This window comes from Apis florea, unplaced genomic scaffold, assembly GCF_048593485.1.
Source record: "Apis florea isolate Af1SG1 unplaced genomic scaffold, ASM4859348v1 contig_2272_pilon, whole genome shotgun sequence".
In the NCBI taxonomy this organism is placed as follows: Eukaryota; Metazoa; Arthropoda; class Insecta; order Hymenoptera; family Apidae; genus Apis; species Apis florea.
The window spans coordinates 5,479,045-5,499,139 of record NW_028256549.1 but is presented as its reverse complement, the minus strand read 5'-3'; the positions used below and the strand labels follow the sequence as shown (position 1 = coordinate 5,499,139).

The following is a 20,095-nucleotide window of genomic DNA, read 5'->3' as shown; positions in this document are numbered from 1 at the left end:
ATATATATATATATATATTTTATTATAAGAAATTAAGAAAAATATATAATAAAAGAAAAAATTAATAAAAGATAAAACTTTAATATCCACTTTTGAATTTACTAACAAATTTGAATAAGCTATTGGCAAACCTGTTAGTAACTAGTAACTATTTTTATTTCTCTTAGTTGTAAATAACTGTCTTTAGACCTCACCAAAGAATAGGTGTGCGACTGTGGGGTTACAGTTGTGAATTTGTATAGTTTTTACATAAAATAGTGAAATTTTTAAATAATTATGGAGCCATATGATGTAATAATTAATCAACCTGTAGTTATCGATAACGTAAGTAATGCATAAAAATTTGTAATCTTTAAATATCCTTTATATCGATGTGTCAAATTGAATCCTACCATAATGTCGGCTTTTAAGCAACGCTAATAATTTTATATTTTTTTTTAAAATTATGATTATTACTTTTATCATATAATCTTTCTATATTTATTTTATATCATTTTTATTATATTAATATTTTAATATCTAAATATGTTATATGTATTAAAACTGATCTATTAAAAATACAATAATTGCTATAGTTTAAAATCAATAATGGTTCAATGATGATATTATAATTCATTTTTTTAGGGTTCTGGTGTAATTAAAGCAGGATTTGCAGGTGATCAAATACCAAAATGCAGATTTCCAAATTAGTAAGTATATATATATATATATATATATATATATATATAAATATTTTCATTATCCTATCTTAGAGTTAATTGATAAGTAATATAAGTAAAGTAAAATAAAATCAAATATAAATTCTTAATATCTTTATTTTTAATTAATAATTGTTTAAATTATATAATAATAATATTATTTTAATTATTGATAATATAATAAATCGAATAATAATATAATAATATAATAATCAAAAATTTTTTCTAGTATTGGTAGACCCAAACATATACGTGTTATGGCTGGTGCTTTAGAAGGAGATCTTTTTGTTGGTCCAATAGCAGAAGAACATCGTGGTCTCTTATCTCTTCGTTATCCAATGGAACATGGAGTTGTTACAGATTGGAATGATATGGAAAGAATTTGGTCTTATGTTTATAGTAAAGATCAATTAGCAACATTTAGTGAAGAACATCCAGTTTTATTAACAGAAGCACCTCTTAATCCAAGAAAAAATAGAGAAAAAGCTGCAGAAATATTCTTTGATACATTTAATGTTCCAGCATTATTTGTTTCAATGCAAGCTGTACTTAGTCTGTAGGTATTTAGTTATAATAGATTTACAATTTTATTTATGTTATAATGTTTTAATAATATTGAAATTAAATATTAAATAATGTTCTTATTATATGAATTTAATTTAAAGATATGCCACAGGACGAACTACAGGAGTAGTTTTAGATGCTGGAGATGGTGTAACACATGCAGTACCTATTTATGAAGGTTTTGCTATGCCTCATAGCATTATGAGGGTTGATATAGCAGGACGTGATGTCACAAGACATCTTCGACTTCTTTTACGTAAAGAGGGTATTAATTTCAGAACTACAGCAGAATTTGAAATTGTTAGAACAATTAAGGAAAGAGCATGTTATCTTGCTAGCAATCCTCAAAAAGAAGAAACTATTGAAACAGAGAAATTCCAATATATATTGCCTGATGGAAGTTATTTAGAAGTAATAATTTATGTTATTTTTTAAAAGTAGTTGTTATTTATTCTATTTATTTGAATAATTTGATTGACAATATATTAATATTTTAAACTTATATGAAAATATATAATATATTTAGAATATATTTCTTTATGGTAGATTGGTCCAGCACGATTTAGAGCTCCTGAAGTGCTTTTTAGACCAGATTTAATTGGAGAAGAATGTGAAGGACTTCATGAAGTATTAACATATTCCATCCAAAAATCTGATTTAGACTTAAGGAAAGTATTATTTCAAAATATTGTTCTATCAGGAGGATCAACACTATTCCGAGTAAGTATAAAATTAATGAAATTTTATCTTTATATGAGTATTAATATATACTAATATAATTAAATTTTAAAATCATTATAAATATTTTTCTTTTGTGTTAGGGATTTGGTGATAGATTATTATCGGAAATTCGTAAAATGGCACCAAAAGATATAAAAATTAGGGTATGTAATAATATATATATAAATAAATATTATTTCACATTTAATTTTTTTTATTAAAAATATTTAAATTCAAACATATAGATATCAGCTCCTCAAGAACGATTATATAGCACATGGATTGGAGGTTCTATTTTGGCTTCTTTAGATACTTTTAAAAAAATGTGGGTTAGTAAAAGAGAATATGAAGAAGATGGTATAAGAGCAATTCATCGTAAGACATTTTGAATTTAATTCAGAATGATTTATGTCATGTCAAATAATTTAAGTACAACATATAAATAATGGCACAGTCGGCATCAAACTCGACATGTACCGTATTTACTATGCTCTTTGAATGCTTTTAATATTGCAATTTTTTTTTAAGTATTGCTTCAACTTCTTTTACATGAAAATATATTCCAAGGAATCATAAAATATTTATATTTCATAAATTAGAATAGGAAAACATAATACAAAAAACAATATAATAAAATTTACTTACTTATATTCAATAATTTATGTAAAATTTTTCATATGAAAATATTTATTTAGTTATAATTTTAAAATAAAACTTTTATTATATTTTTAAGCAATATTTCATTAAGATTCCTTGGAAATGTACATAAAAGTTTTCAAAGTTAGATATATTTTAACTTTCGAAGTTAAATGTACTTTGAATTAAAACTAAATAATATATTTAATAATAGATTTGTAATAAAATCAGTTCTTTTCAAAATACTATCTTTCTAAGTTATAAATTTGTTTTTTTTATACTATTTATAATTTTATATTTAATATAACAAAAATAGAATTTTATTAAAACAAATATAAAATGCTTTGATTAACAAAGTTATCGTTATAAATAATGTAATTTCTATTTATAGTAACAATTTTGCAAAGTATTTGTAAATATGTATGCTTTGGTAAAATAAATCTATAAACTCTTTACATATGTACTGATTATATCAGTTTTTATGATGAAATAATAATTGCAAATTTATATTCTATATATAATTTCGTACATAACAAATACATAATAGAATATGTAACAACATAATAAAATTAAAAAATTTTAAATTATTTAATAGTAATTTATTGTAAAAATATTAAAAATATATCAGAAAGTACTTGAGTTTTTTTTAATAATCATGAAATCATCGAATGTTATTGTCTGCGATTATATTTTCTTTCTTTAAATATATTTTTATATTTATAAAAAAGATTTATAATTTTGTTATATATTGTTATATTTATATTTTACACATTTAATTTATTAATTAGCTTATATTTTAATTTTATTTATATTTTATATCTTATTTTGTTTTCTTTCATGAATTATAAATAATAATCAGAATTGTACAAACAATACTTATATTGTTTATTTTTATAATAAAATAATTATTATTGGGCAAATTATGTCAATTAAATGTGGAAAATATATTTTTAAATAAATATAGCATAATCCTACACTTTCCTATACAATTAAGAGTTTAATATATGTTTAATTTTATATAAAATTTATATATATATATACATATATATATATATAAGTATACCTATATAATAAATAAGTAATCGAATATGGCGATGCCTATGGTGACGCATCGTTTAGTAACATCTTATTTGCACAAATATTTTCAAATAATTTTAAGAGACAGTCTAAAATAAATATTGTTATATTATTTTCTTACTTCTTAATAATTAGAATCTGCAAATCTGGATGAAACTAAGGAAAAAATGATCGCCGCCTCAGAACCGGTGGTAAGTTAAATGTTTTTTAGGTTATGGTATAATTAATAAACATATGTAATTATAAACTTTGAAAAGTATTGTTATTTTTAATATTGAAAATATCTATGATTTAAATAAGTAACTTACGTATTCATTTTCAACTTTATATATTCTTATAAGGAATATATTCCTGGTGGAAGACAAATAATTTTACGACATCCTGAATCAGCGACTAATCAACAATTATCAAACAATCAAACAGTTGAAGGAGAAAGTATTTTATTACAAAAATTTAGTCAAGTAAACATTTCAGAAACTTTACCAGTAAGTATAATCATTTTATATATTTTATAATCATATATTAGTATTTTAAATATTTAAAGTTTTTACTATATATAATTTTTATTTATTTTTATTTGCTATAAATAAAATATATAGAAGGAATTTTGGATTGTACGTGAAAATGATACATGTGGTGAAGAAGAATTATATTGTTCAGGCAAAATTGCAATTCATTCAAAGGGTAATCAAACTACTAGAATATTGCAGACAACTTATACTTGTGAAACAGATATTAAACATGCACTATGGTGCAAATTTCATACTAATATACCTGATCATTTAGCAAAAAGAAAAGAAATAGATGAGGAAGATTATGATAAAACAATAGAATGCATTTGTTTAATTGATTCATATACTCTTAAAGTATTTACCAATATTGGAGAAGATTATGTATCTAGTTTACAATTTCAGGTAATATTTTGACTAAATTTACTTATTTAATGAAATTTATAAGTTATATAATTTAGGTATCTGCTGTATGGGCAACAAAATATGGTATTTTGTTGGAAAAAACACAAGTCCCTATATCAGAAATAAGGTTTGTTTTTTGTTTTTTATAAAGTTTATATATTGAAACTGGAATATAAATATTTAACAGTATAATATGAATTTTAATCAATTTTATAGATATACATCATTGGAAGGAAATAGATTACAATTAAAAAATGATATAAATTTACCAGTAGTATTTTCTCTTACACATCCTTTAGATGAAATTTGTCCTGTACTTATTAAACATGGTATCATATAAATCTTGTTATAATCCTTTAATTCTATAAAGAATATATTTAATATATAATTTTATTTATAGGAAACATATCATATATGTATGATTCAAATCAACAAATTATATTTACTAGTTCTGAACCATCTTTGGCTGTGATATATGATACAAAGACTGGATTACATTCTGTATATAAAATACGTAAAGCTTCAGTAGAAGAATGTCAAGTAGTTTGTGGAAATAATGACACTACTACTAGTATATTTAATCAATCAGCAAGTGCATCACCATTAAACATTGGAAATAATCTTTCCTATAAAAGTACAAATAAAGGACATTTAAGTATATTTGGTAAAAATTATATGATTTCTTATTTAATTCAAAAAAATAACAATTTTTATTTAATAATATATTTACATTTTAGGAGTTCCAAATCCCCAATTTAATCTGGGATTAGGAATATCAAATAGTCCATTTGGTTCTCGAACATCTTATACTACTACTTGCTCTGGAGGTCCTTCACCTTCGCAGCAACAACAACAACATTCAAGATCTCAGAGTCCAATGGCAACTATTTCACGTTGTCAATCTCCTACTCATTCTGCTTTTTCACCTTTACTTAGTGCACCTGCAAGTTCGATTATTCATCATACAAGGTTGCAACAAATGACTTCTGTATTAAATCATACACAAAATAGTCTTCTAGGTAGCTGCAGTAATATACAGTTACAGGATGTTATATCACCAAGTAAACCTTTGTACCCTGAAATATGTCTTGATCATGTATGGACTGAAAATGTGGGAATTCCAAAGTATGTATCATATTTTTATATAAATCGTTCCAAATTTTTTTCATATTTTCTATTATTTTAAAAAAATATAGCTTTATTATTTTTTAAGGGATATTACATCTAGTCGAGCATCAAAAGTATTTTTGTCATCAGATTTTGTGGGACAAAATTACTTATGTTATTTAGTTCCACATAAATCTCAACTTTTTCTAGTAAGACTTGAAAAGACAAATAAACAACAACAAATTATTTTTGGCATGGTAACGAATATTGTAGCAAAGGGTGCTGTTAATATACCAGTTAGTATTATTATTTCATATTAAAATATAATTATTAATAAACAATAAAATATAAAATGTTTTTTATTTTAGAATTTACATATAATAGCAATAATGGATTTATCAAATGGAGTGGTATTATATTCAGGTGTAACTTGTATCGGAAAATTACATGTAACAGGAATACTTCCAAATTTAACTGGATGTAACTATTTTTTATCTAATATTAATCATAAATTAGGTTCTCCTTTTCCACGACGAAGTTCCTTAATTTCTCAAAATTGTACTATTTCTCATGATATTAAATTTGAAGAAGAATTACATTTATTAAGTCCTGTAGGTGGTAATTGTGCAAGACCACCTATTTTATTAGAAAATCCTTTAGTAGAAACTAATTTTCTCGTTTTAAAAGAAGCAGTCGGAAATAAAATTACTTTAGAATATGGAAGTAAAAATTATTTTCGAATAACATTACCGACATCCAGTACCTCTCCTCTAGGTAAATAAATAGTAATAATAATTAAAAGTTATATAATAATAATAATAATAATAATAATTATTATTATTATTATTATTATTATTATTATATTCATTCTAATAAATTATTCTGTATTCTTTATAGTAACCAAATGTTTACAAACATTAAGAGGTGTTTTACAAAAAGATTTAGCAATGCAATTATTAGTAAAATGGTATGGGGCACGAAATGCTCCTGGACCTCAAGATTTTTCACCAGAACAGGAATGGTATCTTTTTCTTGTAGTTTTATTTACATTATTAGGATATGAAGTAGAAAAATTGCAGTTAATTCAAACAAATGAAAAAGATCAACTTGGTGAACGCAATAGTCCTATAGTGGTATCAAAAAAGCAGAAAACAAACAATTCTGGATCGAATGATGACTGGAAATATATGACAAATTTTATAAAAAATGGAAATTCACAAATCTTTATTTCAAATATTCTTGGTCTTCAAAAAACATCTAATATATTTCAAACATCAATATCATACATTACAGAATCAAATAATACAGGCAAAATAAACGCACAATCTATTTTATTTCCATATTTTCCGCTCATTCTGTTTTCTTTACATCTTTTATATGAAGAATTAAAGTTAAATATTGTAATGTCAGAAAGTTTACCTTTACTCGCACAATTACTATATCAATTAAGTTTGGATTTAAGATTCGATATATATTCTCATCATTATTTTCTTGATTATCCATCTATATATTATTTAAAAAATGCTGCATCTCAAATGAAGGATATAGACTTGCAGAAAATTATTATACCAAATTATGTACCATCAAAACCACCAAATGTGTTTGAAACATTAAATAATTTACTAAATGGAATAGAAATAACACCATTTCCTTATTTAAGTCAAGTAAATCCGAAGACAAAAAATATAATTTATTTAATGGCACTTATAGCAAACGAAAATCAAGTTATTATACATGAAATTGATAAATTTATAAAGCATATAATACCAGCTGGAAGTCGTATAGATTTTCAAGAAGGTGGAAATAAATTTGAAAAAGAAATATATAAAAATATTGAATGTTCTGCAATAGATAGAATAGTTTTATTGTATCATGAATTAGGTAGGTTTTTGATCATTAGCTTTAATCATCATTAATTTTGAATATAAATTAAAAATTATATATATATATGTAATTATATATATATAATTTTTTTATATTTATAGGTATGAATAAAAAGGATCTTGAAACATTACCTCCTGGTATATCATTATTATTAAAAGATATAATGTATAGATGTAGAGAACGGCCGCCATCAAATTGGCCAATGCAAGCTTATGAATTAGTAGATCGACAAGATTTATCTGAATTAGATAAATTACTTCTATCAAATCATTTAGAAAATGAAGGAAAAAACTATTCAATCAAAGATCCTGAACAAGATGATGGCATGGAATTTGATGATGCTGTACGTTTAATTGTATATATATATATATATATATATATATGCAAATATCAAAAATATTTATATAATATTATTTGTTAAAATTATAATATATAATTAATTATTATAATTGATGAATTATAATGTTATATATAGATATTGAAATTGAGATTTAACAAAGATCATAGGATAGCAGAAGTTCGAAAACTCCTAAACTCGTCAAAACCGGTAAGAATAGCAATAGTTCAGAGGCCAGATGTAAGTGATCATGAATTTATAGAAGAACAGGAGAAACATTTACATGCACTATGCACAAGAACAATGGCACTTCCAGTAGCTAGAGGCATGTTTACACTCAGAACTTCAACTCCTATTATTACAGAACAATTACCAATTCCACGACTTTGTTTAACTGGTATGAAAAAATAATGGTATTCATATTACTAAAATTTTTTTACAATCATAAAATGTTATTATATGTATAGGAAAAGCACCTCCTCGTGGAACAACTGTAGAGCTAGCTCATATAGATGTTCCACCAAATATGAATTTATGGCCATTATTTCATAATGGTGTAGCTGCAGGTCTTCGTATTCATCCAGATGCATCTAATATTGATTCAACATGGATAGTATATAATAAGCAACAACAAGGCGAATTTGGTATTGAACATTCAGGATTCTTAATGGCTCTTGGTTTAAATGGTCATCTAAAAAATTTAGCGCCTTTTAGTATGTATGAATATCTAGTTGAATGTCATGAGGCTACCAGTGTTGGACTTCTATTAGGATTATCAGCAACTCATCGTGGTACAATGAATGTTTCTATGACTAAATTATTATCTCTTCATGTAGAAACTCTATTACCTCCAACAAGTATCGAATTAAACGTTCAACAGAATGTTCAAGTTGCAGCATTGATGGGAGTTGGTTTAGTATATCAAGGAACTGCTCATAGACATATTTCATATGCTTTATTATCAGAAATTGGTAACTATTTAATATAGAATTATAATTTTTATTTATATGTAATTTTATTAAATTAATTAAATTTAAAGGTAGACCTCCAGGACCGGAAATGAAAAACTGTATAGATCGAGAATCTTATTCTTTAGCAGCAGGTCTTGCATTAGGTTTAGTAGTATTAGGATGTGGAAGTGGATCAGATTTAGCTAATATACCAGATACTTTACATTATTATATGGTTGGAGGATATATTAGACCTTTTACTGGAGCACAAAAAGATAAATATAAATCACCTAGGTATATATATATTCATGTTATAATAGAAATTATATATTTAAATTTTCTTTTTATATCTCTTTCTTTTTTTATTATTTTAGTTACCAAATAAGAGAAGGTGATTCTATAAATATTGATGTGACAAGTCCTGGAGCAACTATAGCTCTAGGTCTTATGTATTTTAATACAGGCAATAGAGCAGTAGCAGAATGGATGCAAGCTCCTGATACTCAATATTTATTAGATTTTGTACGACCTGATTTCTTATTATTGAGAATATTAGCAAAATCACTTATTCTCTGGAATGAAATTGAACCAACAAAATCCTGGGTTTCTAGTCATGTTCCTAATATCGTTTATAAATATAGATTACAAAAACCAACTTCAGAAATAGGACAAAATGTTGATTTAGAAACTATGAAGTAAGTATTTGAAATATGTATGCATATAAGAATATTATTATAACATTTTTTTATACTAATTATACTAATTATTATTAAAATACAGTCAAGCTTATTGCAATATAATTGCGGGTGCCTGTATGGCTTTGGGTTTAAAATTTGCTGGATCTGCCAATAGAAATGCTTTTAAAACTTTATATAATTATACCCAAATGTTTACAACATTATCACATAAAACTATCGCCGAATTAGCAGGAAAATCAACTATTGAAACCTGTTTAAATGTTACTTTACTTTCTGCTGCAATTGTAATGGCGGGAACTGGAAACTTAGAAGTAAATTTAATATATAATTATTTAATATTTTTATGTATATTATTTACTAATTTATTTATATTAAATTTTAGATTATGAGGATATGTCGACACATACGGACACGAGTGGGACCTGCAAGTAATGTTGTTACATATGGATCTCATTTAGCAACACACATGGCTCTTGGTTTCCTTTTTCTTGGAGGAGGCAAATATACTCTTTCTAACAATCCTAGTGCAATAGCTGCACTTATAATTTCTCTTTTTCCAAAATTTCCAACACATAGTAATGATAACAGGTTAATATCAGTATAATATATTTATTAAAATTGATTTATTATCTTAATAAATATTTTTATTATCAGATATCATTTACAAGCATTGCGACATTTATATGTACTTGCTGCCGAACCACGCGTAATTTTACCTAAAGATATTGATAGCAATCAATATTGTTATGCAACAGTACAATTAACATTTGAATCAGAAAAAGATGCCGAAGGACAAGATTTAATACTTCAGGCACCATGCTTATTACCACAATTATGTAATATTAAGAAAATTGAACTAAAAGATGACAGATATTGGGAAATTATTTTTGAAAAAGATAATAATTGGCAACAGCTTGAAAATATGCTTAAAAAATGTGAAATGTTAGGTGTTAAGCAAAGAGCTGGTTGTCTACCATATACAGAAGATCCACATGTAATTATAATTTAGATTTTTTATATAAAATTAAAATGCATTGAAATTTAATATTTTATAATAATATTTATTAAAATTATAAATATATTTTATAAATATTTTAGGGTTTTAGAAGTTTAATCGCTCAAACGTTAACAACAGAAAATGTTATTGCATGGGCTGCTCGTCCTGAATGTGTAACTTCATTTACAAATGATAAAACTATTTTAAATATAGTAAAATGTTTCTTACAATTACCTAAAAAAAATAAAATTAAAAATGAGATTATCATAAAGGTACAATCTTGTGGGAGCTCAGTTAAAAATAGTTCTGGATATTTATCTCAAAGTTTAAGTGATACATCTGAAAGAATAATATGTGATAGTTGGAATGAGCAATGTAATTCTAATGGAAAAGTGGAAATTATAGAATTATCTACTTTAAAAGATACAAGTTATTCATGTAAATATGAAGAACAATATTCTGAAATGTCAGAGTTTGAAAAATACTTTTTACATACATTCGCTATAATTGTATATGAATGTGTAATAAAAGATAAAGTTAATCTTCTTCCTTTATGGGTTAATTTAATAAAAAGTATGGAAATTATAGAAAAAAAACCAAATAGTTTTTCTATATGGCAAATAAAACTTGTTTCATCTCAAATGTTAAAAAAATCTTACACAGAAAATAAAAATCCATTACTTGGTACAGAAAGCATACTTGCAATGAAGCAAAGAATTTCATATATTATGGATAGTTGGGAGCGCGGTATGTATCATAAATTTTTGTATTTTTATTTCTTTTTTTTAATAATCAATAATTCTTGTAGAATTAACATCACATATTAAATCTTATTTAAAAAATGGAAAAATTGATGGAAATATATCATTGTTACAAAAAATGTGCACATATTTCGTGTTTTATGACATTCCATATAAAACGGATTACCAAACAATCTGTAAGCTCAATTGTTTTATTTATTGATATATTTTTATATTTATTTATTTTTTATTATTATTACTTTAATTACAACTTATTTTTAGTGTCATCATTATTAAATACAGAGGTAAGGCTTAAAATATCTAATGTAACATTGTACAAATTATATAGAATATTAAAGTCAAATTAATCATGTTATAATTATATGAATAATTGAAAATAATTTTATATATAATGTTCAAAAAAAAGATCATTGAATTAATTTAATGAATTTGACAAAATAAAAAATATAAATTTATAATTTTCAATAATCTATTTAAGCATGAAAGTTTTGTTCAAAAGAAAATATTTTTTGTTTGTAATATAATGCATAAATATACATGATATAATATAATGATATTTATAATGAAATATAATGATATTTATAAACATAGTACATAAATGAATTGACAATATAATTAATAAAAAATTAATTTATTATTTTATATATTATAATAAATATTATTTACAATATAAAATAATTTTGAAAATATATTTTTATTTTTTTAATTCTTTTATATATATAAATATGTATGTAATTTATAAATAATTTAATAATCTTAATTACATGTTTTCAAAAATATGAATGGATAATTAAAAAAGTTATACAATAATTCCATATTAAAATATATAAATATTTAAAAATGTATATAAATGTTTATAGAATTTTTTAAATTTTATAAATTTACAGATTTTAAAATTTTTTAATAAAATTTTTATAACAATATAATATCTGTTAACTTTTCAGTCGCAAATAATTTTCTCAATTTTTTGTATGGGATATTTTTAAGTTAAATATTTTAATTCATTATGTGTTAATTACTTTTATATAAAAAAAACATTTCAAAAATGAAAAATTTTTGGATTTAATAACTTAAATTTAATAACTAGATATATCATGACAATTGTGATTCGTAAAATGAAAAAAAATAAAAATATTAGAATCCGCGTCTGAAGAGTTAAAACTTTTCAATTAATAATAGTTTTAATTCAAAATTTATCTAAATAATGAATTGCGTCTTCTATAAAATTGTTCTTCATGTATAATGGGAATATTGGTTATGATATATATTATATTATCAATCATTTCACCAATAAAAGTATAACAATATAAACAACCAATTAAAATACCCCCAAGATGTCCTATAAATGAAGATTGTGGAACTAAAAGATGAATTAAAATCAATTCAACCCAAACAGCAATTTTACTAGGAACTCTAAGTCCTCCAATATCATGAATCTTATCATATTCTTCACAAATTACAATTACTTTTAATGCAAATAAAATGGCAGAGAATCCAATAGCACATTGTACATAATATCCATAATCTCCTGTTAATTGCATTAAAACATAGCTTAATCCTATATACATAGTACTGCATCCAAATGAAAGAATAGTTAATAAAATAATAAAATTCATTGTTTTATACATAGGTTCTAAATATGAACCTTTCAAAATTAAAGATACCATATTATAGTACAAATGCATATCTGAACCATGTTCAAAGTTTGATATTATAAAAGAATTCCAATCATGATATTTAAATATTTTTATTGCTGATATACATACTTCTTCTGCATTCCATGGAACTTTTATGAAGCCAATATAAAGTAAAACCTGAAATATTATTATTTATAATAATTATATTAATTTATTAACTTCATTCAAAATTTAAATTAACTAATTATTTACTTGTGCAATGATCGTAAGTAAAGTAGCTGGTGGAATTTTATCAATACCAAAATTTAAAGCCTGTATATATAGCAAATAAATGCCATATTGCAAACCATGTTGTCTCCTTTGTATAGGTCTCATAATTCAATATTAATTTATAAATATAAAATTTTTTTATTGAATATTCAAAAATTTCATTTATATTTTAAATCATTCAAAAATAGATTTATTTTTAAGTTATAGGTTATAACATACACATACACAAAAACAAAATATATATATATTTTACTATATAAAATATTCAAATTATATTATATATCTTTTGCTTTATAATAATAAAAATAATATTTGTTTATAATATTTATTAAATAATATTTATTTTTATTATTGCAATGAAATAAGTTTATTAAACATATCGCTCCAACAGATGATACCGCATTGATCAATTAAGAGAATATAGATTGATTTATATTATTTTTATATTATACTTTCTTTTAAAATACTATTTTATTTATATATAAATAAATAATACGTATGAATTTGAAAGTATGAAAGTATTAAATATCTTATTTTATTTTTCTAAATCATATCTCAACATTTATTTAAAATTATTTTTGATGAAAGAATTATAAAATATCAGTATATTTTTTGCAATTTGATAGAAATTAAAAAAAATGTTTATTTATAAAATAAATATACATATTACATTGAACTTTAATATTAATTTTTGTATATTAAGTTATAAAATCAATAAATAATGAGAAATGTTTCCTTGCATATTACAAATCACACAATGTATATAAAATATACGTATAAATGACACGTATTATACATACATATATATATATATATATATATATATATATATATATAGTGTTAGCCGTCTTTTTTACAAATTGATATTTAAAATACTAAAACATACAAAAATATTGTTAATAAATAGATTGTAAATAATATTAGTAAAAAATAGTTTAAAAGACTCAGCTTGAAAAACCAGGATTTGTGTGTTCTATAATGCATCTACGGCAATAATGTTTTACTGCTCTGTATCCAACCCATGTAACTCTAGAACATTCACCAATATTGAGTTGTCTTAATCCTCGTACATAATATGCTAATGCTTCTAATCCAGCATCTGTGACACGTTCACAACCACACAAAGACAATTTTTTCAAATTTGGACAACCAGTAGAAAGGGCTTCAAGAGTTGCATCACCAATATCACATTTTCCTATATCAAGAGCTCTTAAACGTGGGCATCCACGTGCCAAAGCTAACGTAGCACTATCACTAAGTGCTTCACAGCCACGAGCATTTAAATATCTCAATTTATAACAATGCCTAGCAACAACTAATAGACCAGCATCTGATACACGATCACATTTTCCTACTGAAAAATAACGCAAAGATGGGCCAAGACGTGCTGCTAATTCACGTACTCCAAAATCAGTGATTTTTACACAATCCGAAACAGATAATTGACGCAAACTGCCACAATAAGAGGCAATTGCAATAAGAGTTGCATCAGTTATACGCACACATCGTCGTAAGTACAAACAAGCAAGATGTGGCATGCGAGATAATGTCAATACTAAGCCAGAATCTTCCACATCATGACAATCACTAAGATCTAATGATTGTAATTGTAATGTAGTTATTCGACTACATGCTCTTGTTATACTAATACATCCTGTTAAGTCCAATTCTTTTAGATGTATGCAATTATCTAAGATAACTGTCACATTTGTGTCTGTAACACGTCGAGAATGTCGTAAAACTAATGAAGTTAAGCTTAAAAACGGTAATTGGGCAAAAATTCCAGTTAAACCAATAGCACCTTCAATTATTAGACGACGAATATATGTATGACATCCTCGTCTGGTTAAGGCATTTAATGCAACTGTTGCATTTTGCGGATATCTTATTTCTACTTCTTTCCAAAGAGATGGATGCCATGCTATTTCCCAAAGACGTCTGCAAGTTTGAGCAATGGAACATAGATCTCTGGTACCCAACCAACTAAATATCTTCAATAATAAAGTATCATCCAATTGACACAAATCTGTTACATAAATGCACTTCTGTTGCAATAAAATTTGTTGTCTAATTGGAACTGGTATAATAGTTGATGCAGATGATGAACGGCAGGCATTATTATCTAATGTATGATATCCTAAATCAATAGTATCTGATGTTGGTCTATATAAACCAATCTTTTGGGATGAATATGAAGTTTCAGAATTGTCCTTTTCCTCAAAGGATGGAAGCAAAAGTGGACATGATCCATCCATTCCATGCTCTATTCTGTATTAAAAAAAAGAAAAACATTTCCAAATTGCAATAGAATTTATTAAAAATTATTTGTAATTTCTTCATATTTTACAATTTTAATATTATATTCTAATAATATTTATATTTCCATAAAACTTAATATTAAAAAAAAAAAATTAGCAAAGAAAAAATGAAAATAAATTTTAATTGAAAAAACCAGCTTTAATATTAGAACTTAAATTTCGCGGGTATGTTGATCAATTAATTATTTTATTAAGTAAATAACACAGAATGTGACGAATAAATTTTAAATTTAAATATTTACTTACTATCATGCAATAAATAGAAAAATCAGCAACAATACGTAACATTACGGAACAATATCGATCTATTTGGCAGTGACTCCATTTTGATCATATTCCAATTCTTGAAGCAGCTGGAGATCGTAATTACTTTATATAATAAAAATGCAATATATTAATATTTTTAGAAATATTAAATAATATACATATATTTTAAAATTACTTAATTACATAGTTAAAATTAAAAATTGTAGCGAAAATATTAAATTTGAAATATACTTATTTATAAAGCTCCAATACTATCGATAAATTCCCACTTTTTAAATAGACCTTTTTAAGGTGATTTCCATTAGTCAATTTTACACAATTTTTTTTAATATAAATTTAATTTAAAATTTTTTACATTTACATTTAATTGATAATAATTTATAAATTTTTTTTATACTTGTTTATTTTATTTTCTTGATATATATTTTTTCATAATTTGCAATATAAAATAAAATAAAAATACAAATTATAATACTATTTAATTTAATATTATATGAAAAATTATATGAATTTTATACTATAATGTTTATTATAAAATATATATATGAAGTATACAAATTTACATCGAAAAGAAAATATGTATAATATAATCATTATATACATATAAAATTTTGTAAATCTACCTTAAGAAATCTTGAATATATATTATTAGATATAGTCAGTATTGTTGAAAAGAATGTAAAATTCGACGTGGAAGAAATAGAGCAGAAATAAACTAAAGAAAAATTGAGAATTACCAACTGAACTATAGTTTTTTAATTAGTTTGTTCCTTTACTATTCTATAATCTACTATCTATTATAATCTATATATAAATTATAATTTACTATAATCTACTAGATTATAATCTGATATCAAATGTGGATGTTTTCCAATAAATTTATATATTATATCATATATATTATATATTATTAGATTATTTCTAATACTTTGCTTAAAACATATTTATAAGTGAAAACAAATAATATTATAATATTAAAATTAATTTAATTATTTTATTAATTATTTTATCAAAATGGCTAATACTTTAGCTAATGTACCTGTGTCAAAAATTATAAAAAATAAAAGCAATTTCGAAGATGAACCAAAAAAAAAAAGTAGAGAAGATTGGAGAAAAGCGAAAGAATTGGAAGAAGCAAGAAAAGCTGGTACAGCACCAGCTGCAGTAGATGAAGAAGGCAAAGATATTAATCCACATATACCACAGTATATTAGTGCTACACCATGGTATTTTGGAGCTCAAGTATGTATTGACTTTTACAAAATTGATTTTTTTGTAATAAAATTAATACTTATAAATAATTCTTTAAGGGACCTACTTTAAAACATCAAAGACCACAACCAGAAAAACAAAAAAAGTATAGTGGTATAAATGAATGGTACAAACGTGGTGTAGATTCATCTAAAATAGCAACTAAGTATCGTAAAGGAGCATGTGAAAATTGTGGAGCAATAACTCACAAAAAAAAAGAATGTATGGAACGTCCACGTAAAATAGGTGCGAAATATACAAATGCAAATATAGCACCAGATGAGTTTACTCAACCAGAATTATCTACAGATTATGATGGCAAAAGAGACAGGTAATTTTTTTAGGATTAGACAGGTAATTTAATATATTTTATATAATATATTTTTTTTTAATTTGTAAGATTTATTTTATAATAATTTTAAATGTATTTATTTAATATACAGATGGGCTGGTTATGATCCTTCACAACATAGAGCTATTGTTGAAGAATATCAAAAGATTGAAGAAGCAAAAAGACAAATGCGTGCAGAAAAATTAAATGCAGAAGGAAATGATGAACAAGATTCAGATAAAGATGAGGATAAATATGTTGATGAAGTTGATATGCCTGGAACAAAAGTAGATTCTAAACAACGTATTACTGTTAGAAATTTACGAATTAGAGAAGATACAGCAAAATATTTAAGAAATTTGGATCCAAATTCTGCATATTATGATCCTAAAACGAGATCTATGCGTGATAATCCTTATGCTGGTACAGATAGAGAGTATGTAAAATTATTTTATAAATTTCTTCATTTTTTAATATAATAAATAATTTAATACATAATTTAATAAATAATAATACATAAAAAATATTAAAAATTATATTTATTTTTAAAAATAACAATTCTATAGGGTAGATTATAAAGGTGAAAACTTTGCACGTTTTTCGGGAGATACGCAACGACATGCAAATGCACAATTATTTGCATGGGAAGCACATGAAAGAGGTGTTGATGTTCATTTGCTCGCAGAACCTACAAAATTAGAATTACTTAAACAGGAATATGATAAAAAGCGCGACGAATTAAAAGATAAAACTCGTGAAAGCATAATTAGTACATATGGAGGTGAAGAACATCTCAATGCTCCTCCACCTTCTCTTTTATTAGCACAAACAGAACAATATGTTGAATATTCTAGATATGGAAAGGTATGTATGTATATATTATTAAAGTTAATTAAAATATAATAGTTATGATTTATTCATAGATTATTAAAGGACAAGATAGACAAATAATTAGATCAAAATATGAAGAAGACATTTATCCAAATAATCATAATTCTGTTTGGGGATCCTACTGGCATACTGGTAAATGGGGATATAAATGCTGTCATTCATTTATAAAAAATTCGTATTGTATAGGAAATGCAGGTAAAAAAATTGTTGAAATGATAACAGTTGATAGAGATGAATCGATACCATGAAAGTATAAGATACTATTATTCATTACTTATATTGTATGACTCAGTACTAAAATTTGTTCAATTCAAATTTATTCAAAACAAAAATATTAATATCTATTTGAATTATACTTTTTTAATTTTGATAGCTAATATTTCATATGATCAACATGAAGTAAGAAAATAAAAAAATGTTATATATAGATATCAACAAGATAGGATGAATCAATTCAGTTTGAATATAAAAATTATTTATATTTTGAAAGAAAATAAAATACAATATTATACTTTATATATATATATTATTTAAATTTATTTATATATAATATATACTTTATTAAATTTATTTATATATTAATTATATATAAATATATATATTTATATATATTATTTGTATATATATTTATATATAATTTAATAAATAAATTGTATAGTAATATATATATTAAATATGTATATAATAAATATATAAATTATATGAAATATATGTAATGTAAGATATATATATATATATATATAATATATAAAAATAATAAAGATTACAGATAAATAAAACTTATTTAAAATAAGTTAAATAGCAGAAAAATAGTAAGAAATTAAAAAAATTAAAGAAATATCAACAAAAGTTTAAAATTCAAGAAATAAAATAAATAATGTGATTTAATAAAAAAATAATTTTTAATTTTTTAAGAATAATATATTTTCTAGATATTTATTTAAAATTTCTTAATTTTTAGTAACTGTTATTCCTGCCTTTGAAAACAGTCTCTTACAAGAAATTGAAGCAATAATCAGAAAAAAATTCTAGTTTAGATGATGGAAATATTAATTTTATTCTCATTTTTCTAATGATTGCTAATGAACAAAGAGAAGAATATAAATACATAATCAATTTATCATTTTTATTATTAGCTTTTTTTTTTTTTTTTTTTTTTTGATTTATAACCATGAGTATATTTTCTTATATTTTCAGAGATCATATTCTAAAATTTCTTCTATTTCTTCTACTTCAATATTGCACAATTCTATGACTTAATAAATCTTTTAATTTTTGGATTATTCTTTTCTAAATATTTGTATATTTAAAATGTATATTTTTAAAATAATCTCTAAGAATAGTACATTAATATATTAAATAATATGTATCTCAATTTTCAGTAATCTGAATTTCTCGAAGGTTCTGAAATAAGTCTTGAGTTAAATTGTTTAGTTGTTAAGTTATTTATTATGTTAAGTTTTTTGATTAAGTTCTTGAATTTTTTGCCAAGATTTATTATTCTATTTCATGACTTTTTTAGAATTTTTTAGAATTTTTTTTTTATCATACAGTATTTGAAACATAGATTTCTATGGAATATAGAATTCTGAATTCACAGAAGATATTTTTCACCAGAAAAAAGTAAAGATTTATTTCAAACTTGTATGATTTATACAAATCATTTATATAAATAATTTTCAAATAGTAACTTCTGTCGATAATTCAATAGCAATACCAATTCATATCTTCAGTTTGTCAATTTAGTGATGAATTTTTTAATTTTAATTAACTAAACTTGCATTCAA

At 23.4% G+C, this 20,095-nt stretch overlaps 5 protein-coding genes across 11 annotated transcripts; 3 read left to right on the top strand and 2 right to left on the bottom strand.

Moving 5' to 3' along the window:
- Positions 1–161: 161 nt before the first annotated feature.
- Arp1 (Actin-related protein 1) lies at positions 162–3,252 on the top strand. Its single transcript, XM_086917833.1, has 7 exons — positions 162–324; positions 625–689; positions 928–1,254; positions 1,364–1,673; positions 1,809–1,982; positions 2,084–2,146; positions 2,228–3,252. The coding sequence occupies exons 1-7, from the start codon at positions 277–279 to the stop codon at positions 2,369–2,371; spliced, it is 1,131 nt and encodes a 376-aa protein (XP_086773959.1). The 5' UTR covers positions 162–276; the 3' UTR covers positions 2,372–3,252.
- Positions 3,253–3,694: 442 nt separating this feature from the next.
- On the top strand, positions 3,695–12,030 carry shtd (anaphase promoting complex subunit 1). Of its 2 annotated transcripts, XM_086917826.1 has the most exons (22): positions 3,726–3,886; positions 4,037–4,180; positions 4,295–4,379; positions 4,482–4,609; positions 4,666–4,736; positions 4,826–4,938; positions 5,010–5,273; positions 5,347–5,734; positions 5,823–6,012; positions 6,085–6,490; positions 6,614–7,597; positions 7,702–7,943; positions 8,076–8,334; positions 8,405–8,908; positions 8,977–9,181; positions 9,262–9,582; positions 9,668–9,896; positions 9,968–10,173; positions 10,240–10,579; positions 10,684–11,329; positions 11,391–11,519; positions 11,605–12,030. In XM_086917826.1, exons 1-22 carry the CDS (start codon positions 3,863–3,865, stop codon positions 11,688–11,690), a joined length of 5,964 nt encoding a protein of 1,987 aa, XP_086773952.1. In that variant the 5' UTR covers positions 3,726–3,862; the 3' UTR covers positions 11,691–12,030. The 2 variants fall into 2 exon arrangements, with proteins under 2 accessions (XP_003695825.2, XP_086773952.1); XM_003695777.4 differs by having other exon boundaries at positions 3,695–3,886; positions 4,295–4,609.
- Positions 11,959–13,917, bottom strand: LOC100864964 (rhomboid-related protein 4). Its single transcript, XM_003695951.4, has 2 exons — positions 13,233–13,917; positions 11,959–13,157 (listed from the first exon to the last, which is right to left on the bottom strand). The coding sequence occupies exons 1-2, from the start codon at positions 13,353–13,355 to the stop codon at positions 12,537–12,539; spliced, it is 744 nt and encodes a 247-aa protein (XP_003695999.1). The 5' UTR covers positions 13,356–13,917; the 3' UTR covers positions 11,959–12,536.
- Positions 13,869–16,136, bottom strand: Fbxl7 (F-box and leucine-rich repeat protein 7). Of its 6 annotated transcripts, none has more exons than XM_086917832.1 (4): positions 16,067–16,128; positions 15,815–15,921; positions 15,052–15,518; positions 13,869–14,964 (listed from the first exon to the last, which is right to left on the bottom strand). In XM_086917832.1, exons 3-4 carry the CDS (start codon positions 15,503–15,505, stop codon positions 14,195–14,197), a joined length of 1,224 nt encoding a protein of 407 aa, XP_086773958.1. In that variant the 5' UTR covers positions 15,506–15,518; positions 15,815–15,921; positions 16,067–16,128; the 3' UTR covers positions 13,869–14,194. The 6 variants fall into 6 exon arrangements, with proteins under 6 accessions (XP_086773958.1, XP_086773956.1, XP_086773957.1 ...); XM_086917830.1 differs by having other exon boundaries at positions 15,815–15,937; positions 16,019–16,125; XM_086917831.1 differs by having other exon boundaries at positions 15,815–15,937; positions 16,067–16,123.
- Positions 16,137–16,438: 302 nt separating this feature from the next.
- Positions 16,439–18,824, top strand: Slu7 (Pre-mRNA-splicing factor Slu7). The gene is made up of 5 exons (XM_031918116.2): positions 16,439–17,077; positions 17,146–17,417; positions 17,530–17,853; positions 17,984–18,281; positions 18,341–18,824. Exons 1-5 carry the CDS (start codon positions 16,850–16,852, stop codon positions 18,554–18,556), a joined length of 1,338 nt encoding a protein of 445 aa, XP_031773976.1. The 5' UTR covers positions 16,439–16,849; the 3' UTR covers positions 18,557–18,824.
- The last annotated feature ends 1,271 nt before the right edge of the window (positions 18,825–20,095 follow it).

Bases quoted from the DNA above. Each gene is read 5' to 3' on its own strand.
- Arp1 (XM_086917833.1), top strand. From the start codon at position 277: ATGGAGCCATATGATGTAATAATTAATCAACCTGTAGTTATCGATAAC. The intron at 325-624 runs GTAAGTAATGCA...TCATTTTTTTAG, and splicing joins AACCTGTAGTTATCGATAAC to GGTTCTGGTGTAATTAAAGC. The intron at 1,674-1,808 runs GTAATAATTTAT...TCTTTATGGTAG, and splicing joins CTGATGGAAGTTATTTAGAA to ATTGGTCCAGCACGATTTAG.
- Slu7 (XM_031918116.2), top strand. From the start codon at position 16,850: ATGGCTAATACTTTAGCTAATGTACCTGTGTCAAAAATTATAAAAAAT. The intron at 17,418-17,529 runs GTAATTTTTTTA...TTTAATATACAG, and splicing joins TATGATGGCAAAAGAGACAG to ATGGGCTGGTTATGATCCTT. The intron at 17,854-17,983 runs GTATGTAAAATT...ACAATTCTATAG, and splicing joins TATGCTGGTACAGATAGAGA to GGTAGATTATAAAGGTGAAA.
- LOC100864964 (XM_003695951.4), bottom strand. From the start codon at position 13,355: ATGAGACCTATACAAAGGAGACAACATGGTTTGCAATATGGCATTTAT. The intron at 13,158-13,232 runs GTAAATAATTAG...ATAATATTTCAG, and splicing joins TACTTACGATCATTGCACAA to GTTTTACTTTATATTGGCTT.
- shtd (XM_003695777.4), top strand. From the start codon at position 3,863: ATGATCGCCGCCTCAGAACCGGTG. The intron at 4,610-4,665 runs GTAATATTTTGA...TATATAATTTAG, and splicing joins TATCTAGTTTACAATTTCAG to GTATCTGCTGTATGGGCAAC. The intron at 4,737-4,825 runs GTTTGTTTTTTG...TCAATTTTATAG, and splicing joins GTCCCTATATCAGAAATAAG to ATATACATCATTGGAAGGAA.
- Fbxl7 (XM_086917828.1), bottom strand. From the start codon at position 15,505: ATGGATGGATCATGTCCACTTTTGCTTCCATCCTTTGAGGAAAAGGAC.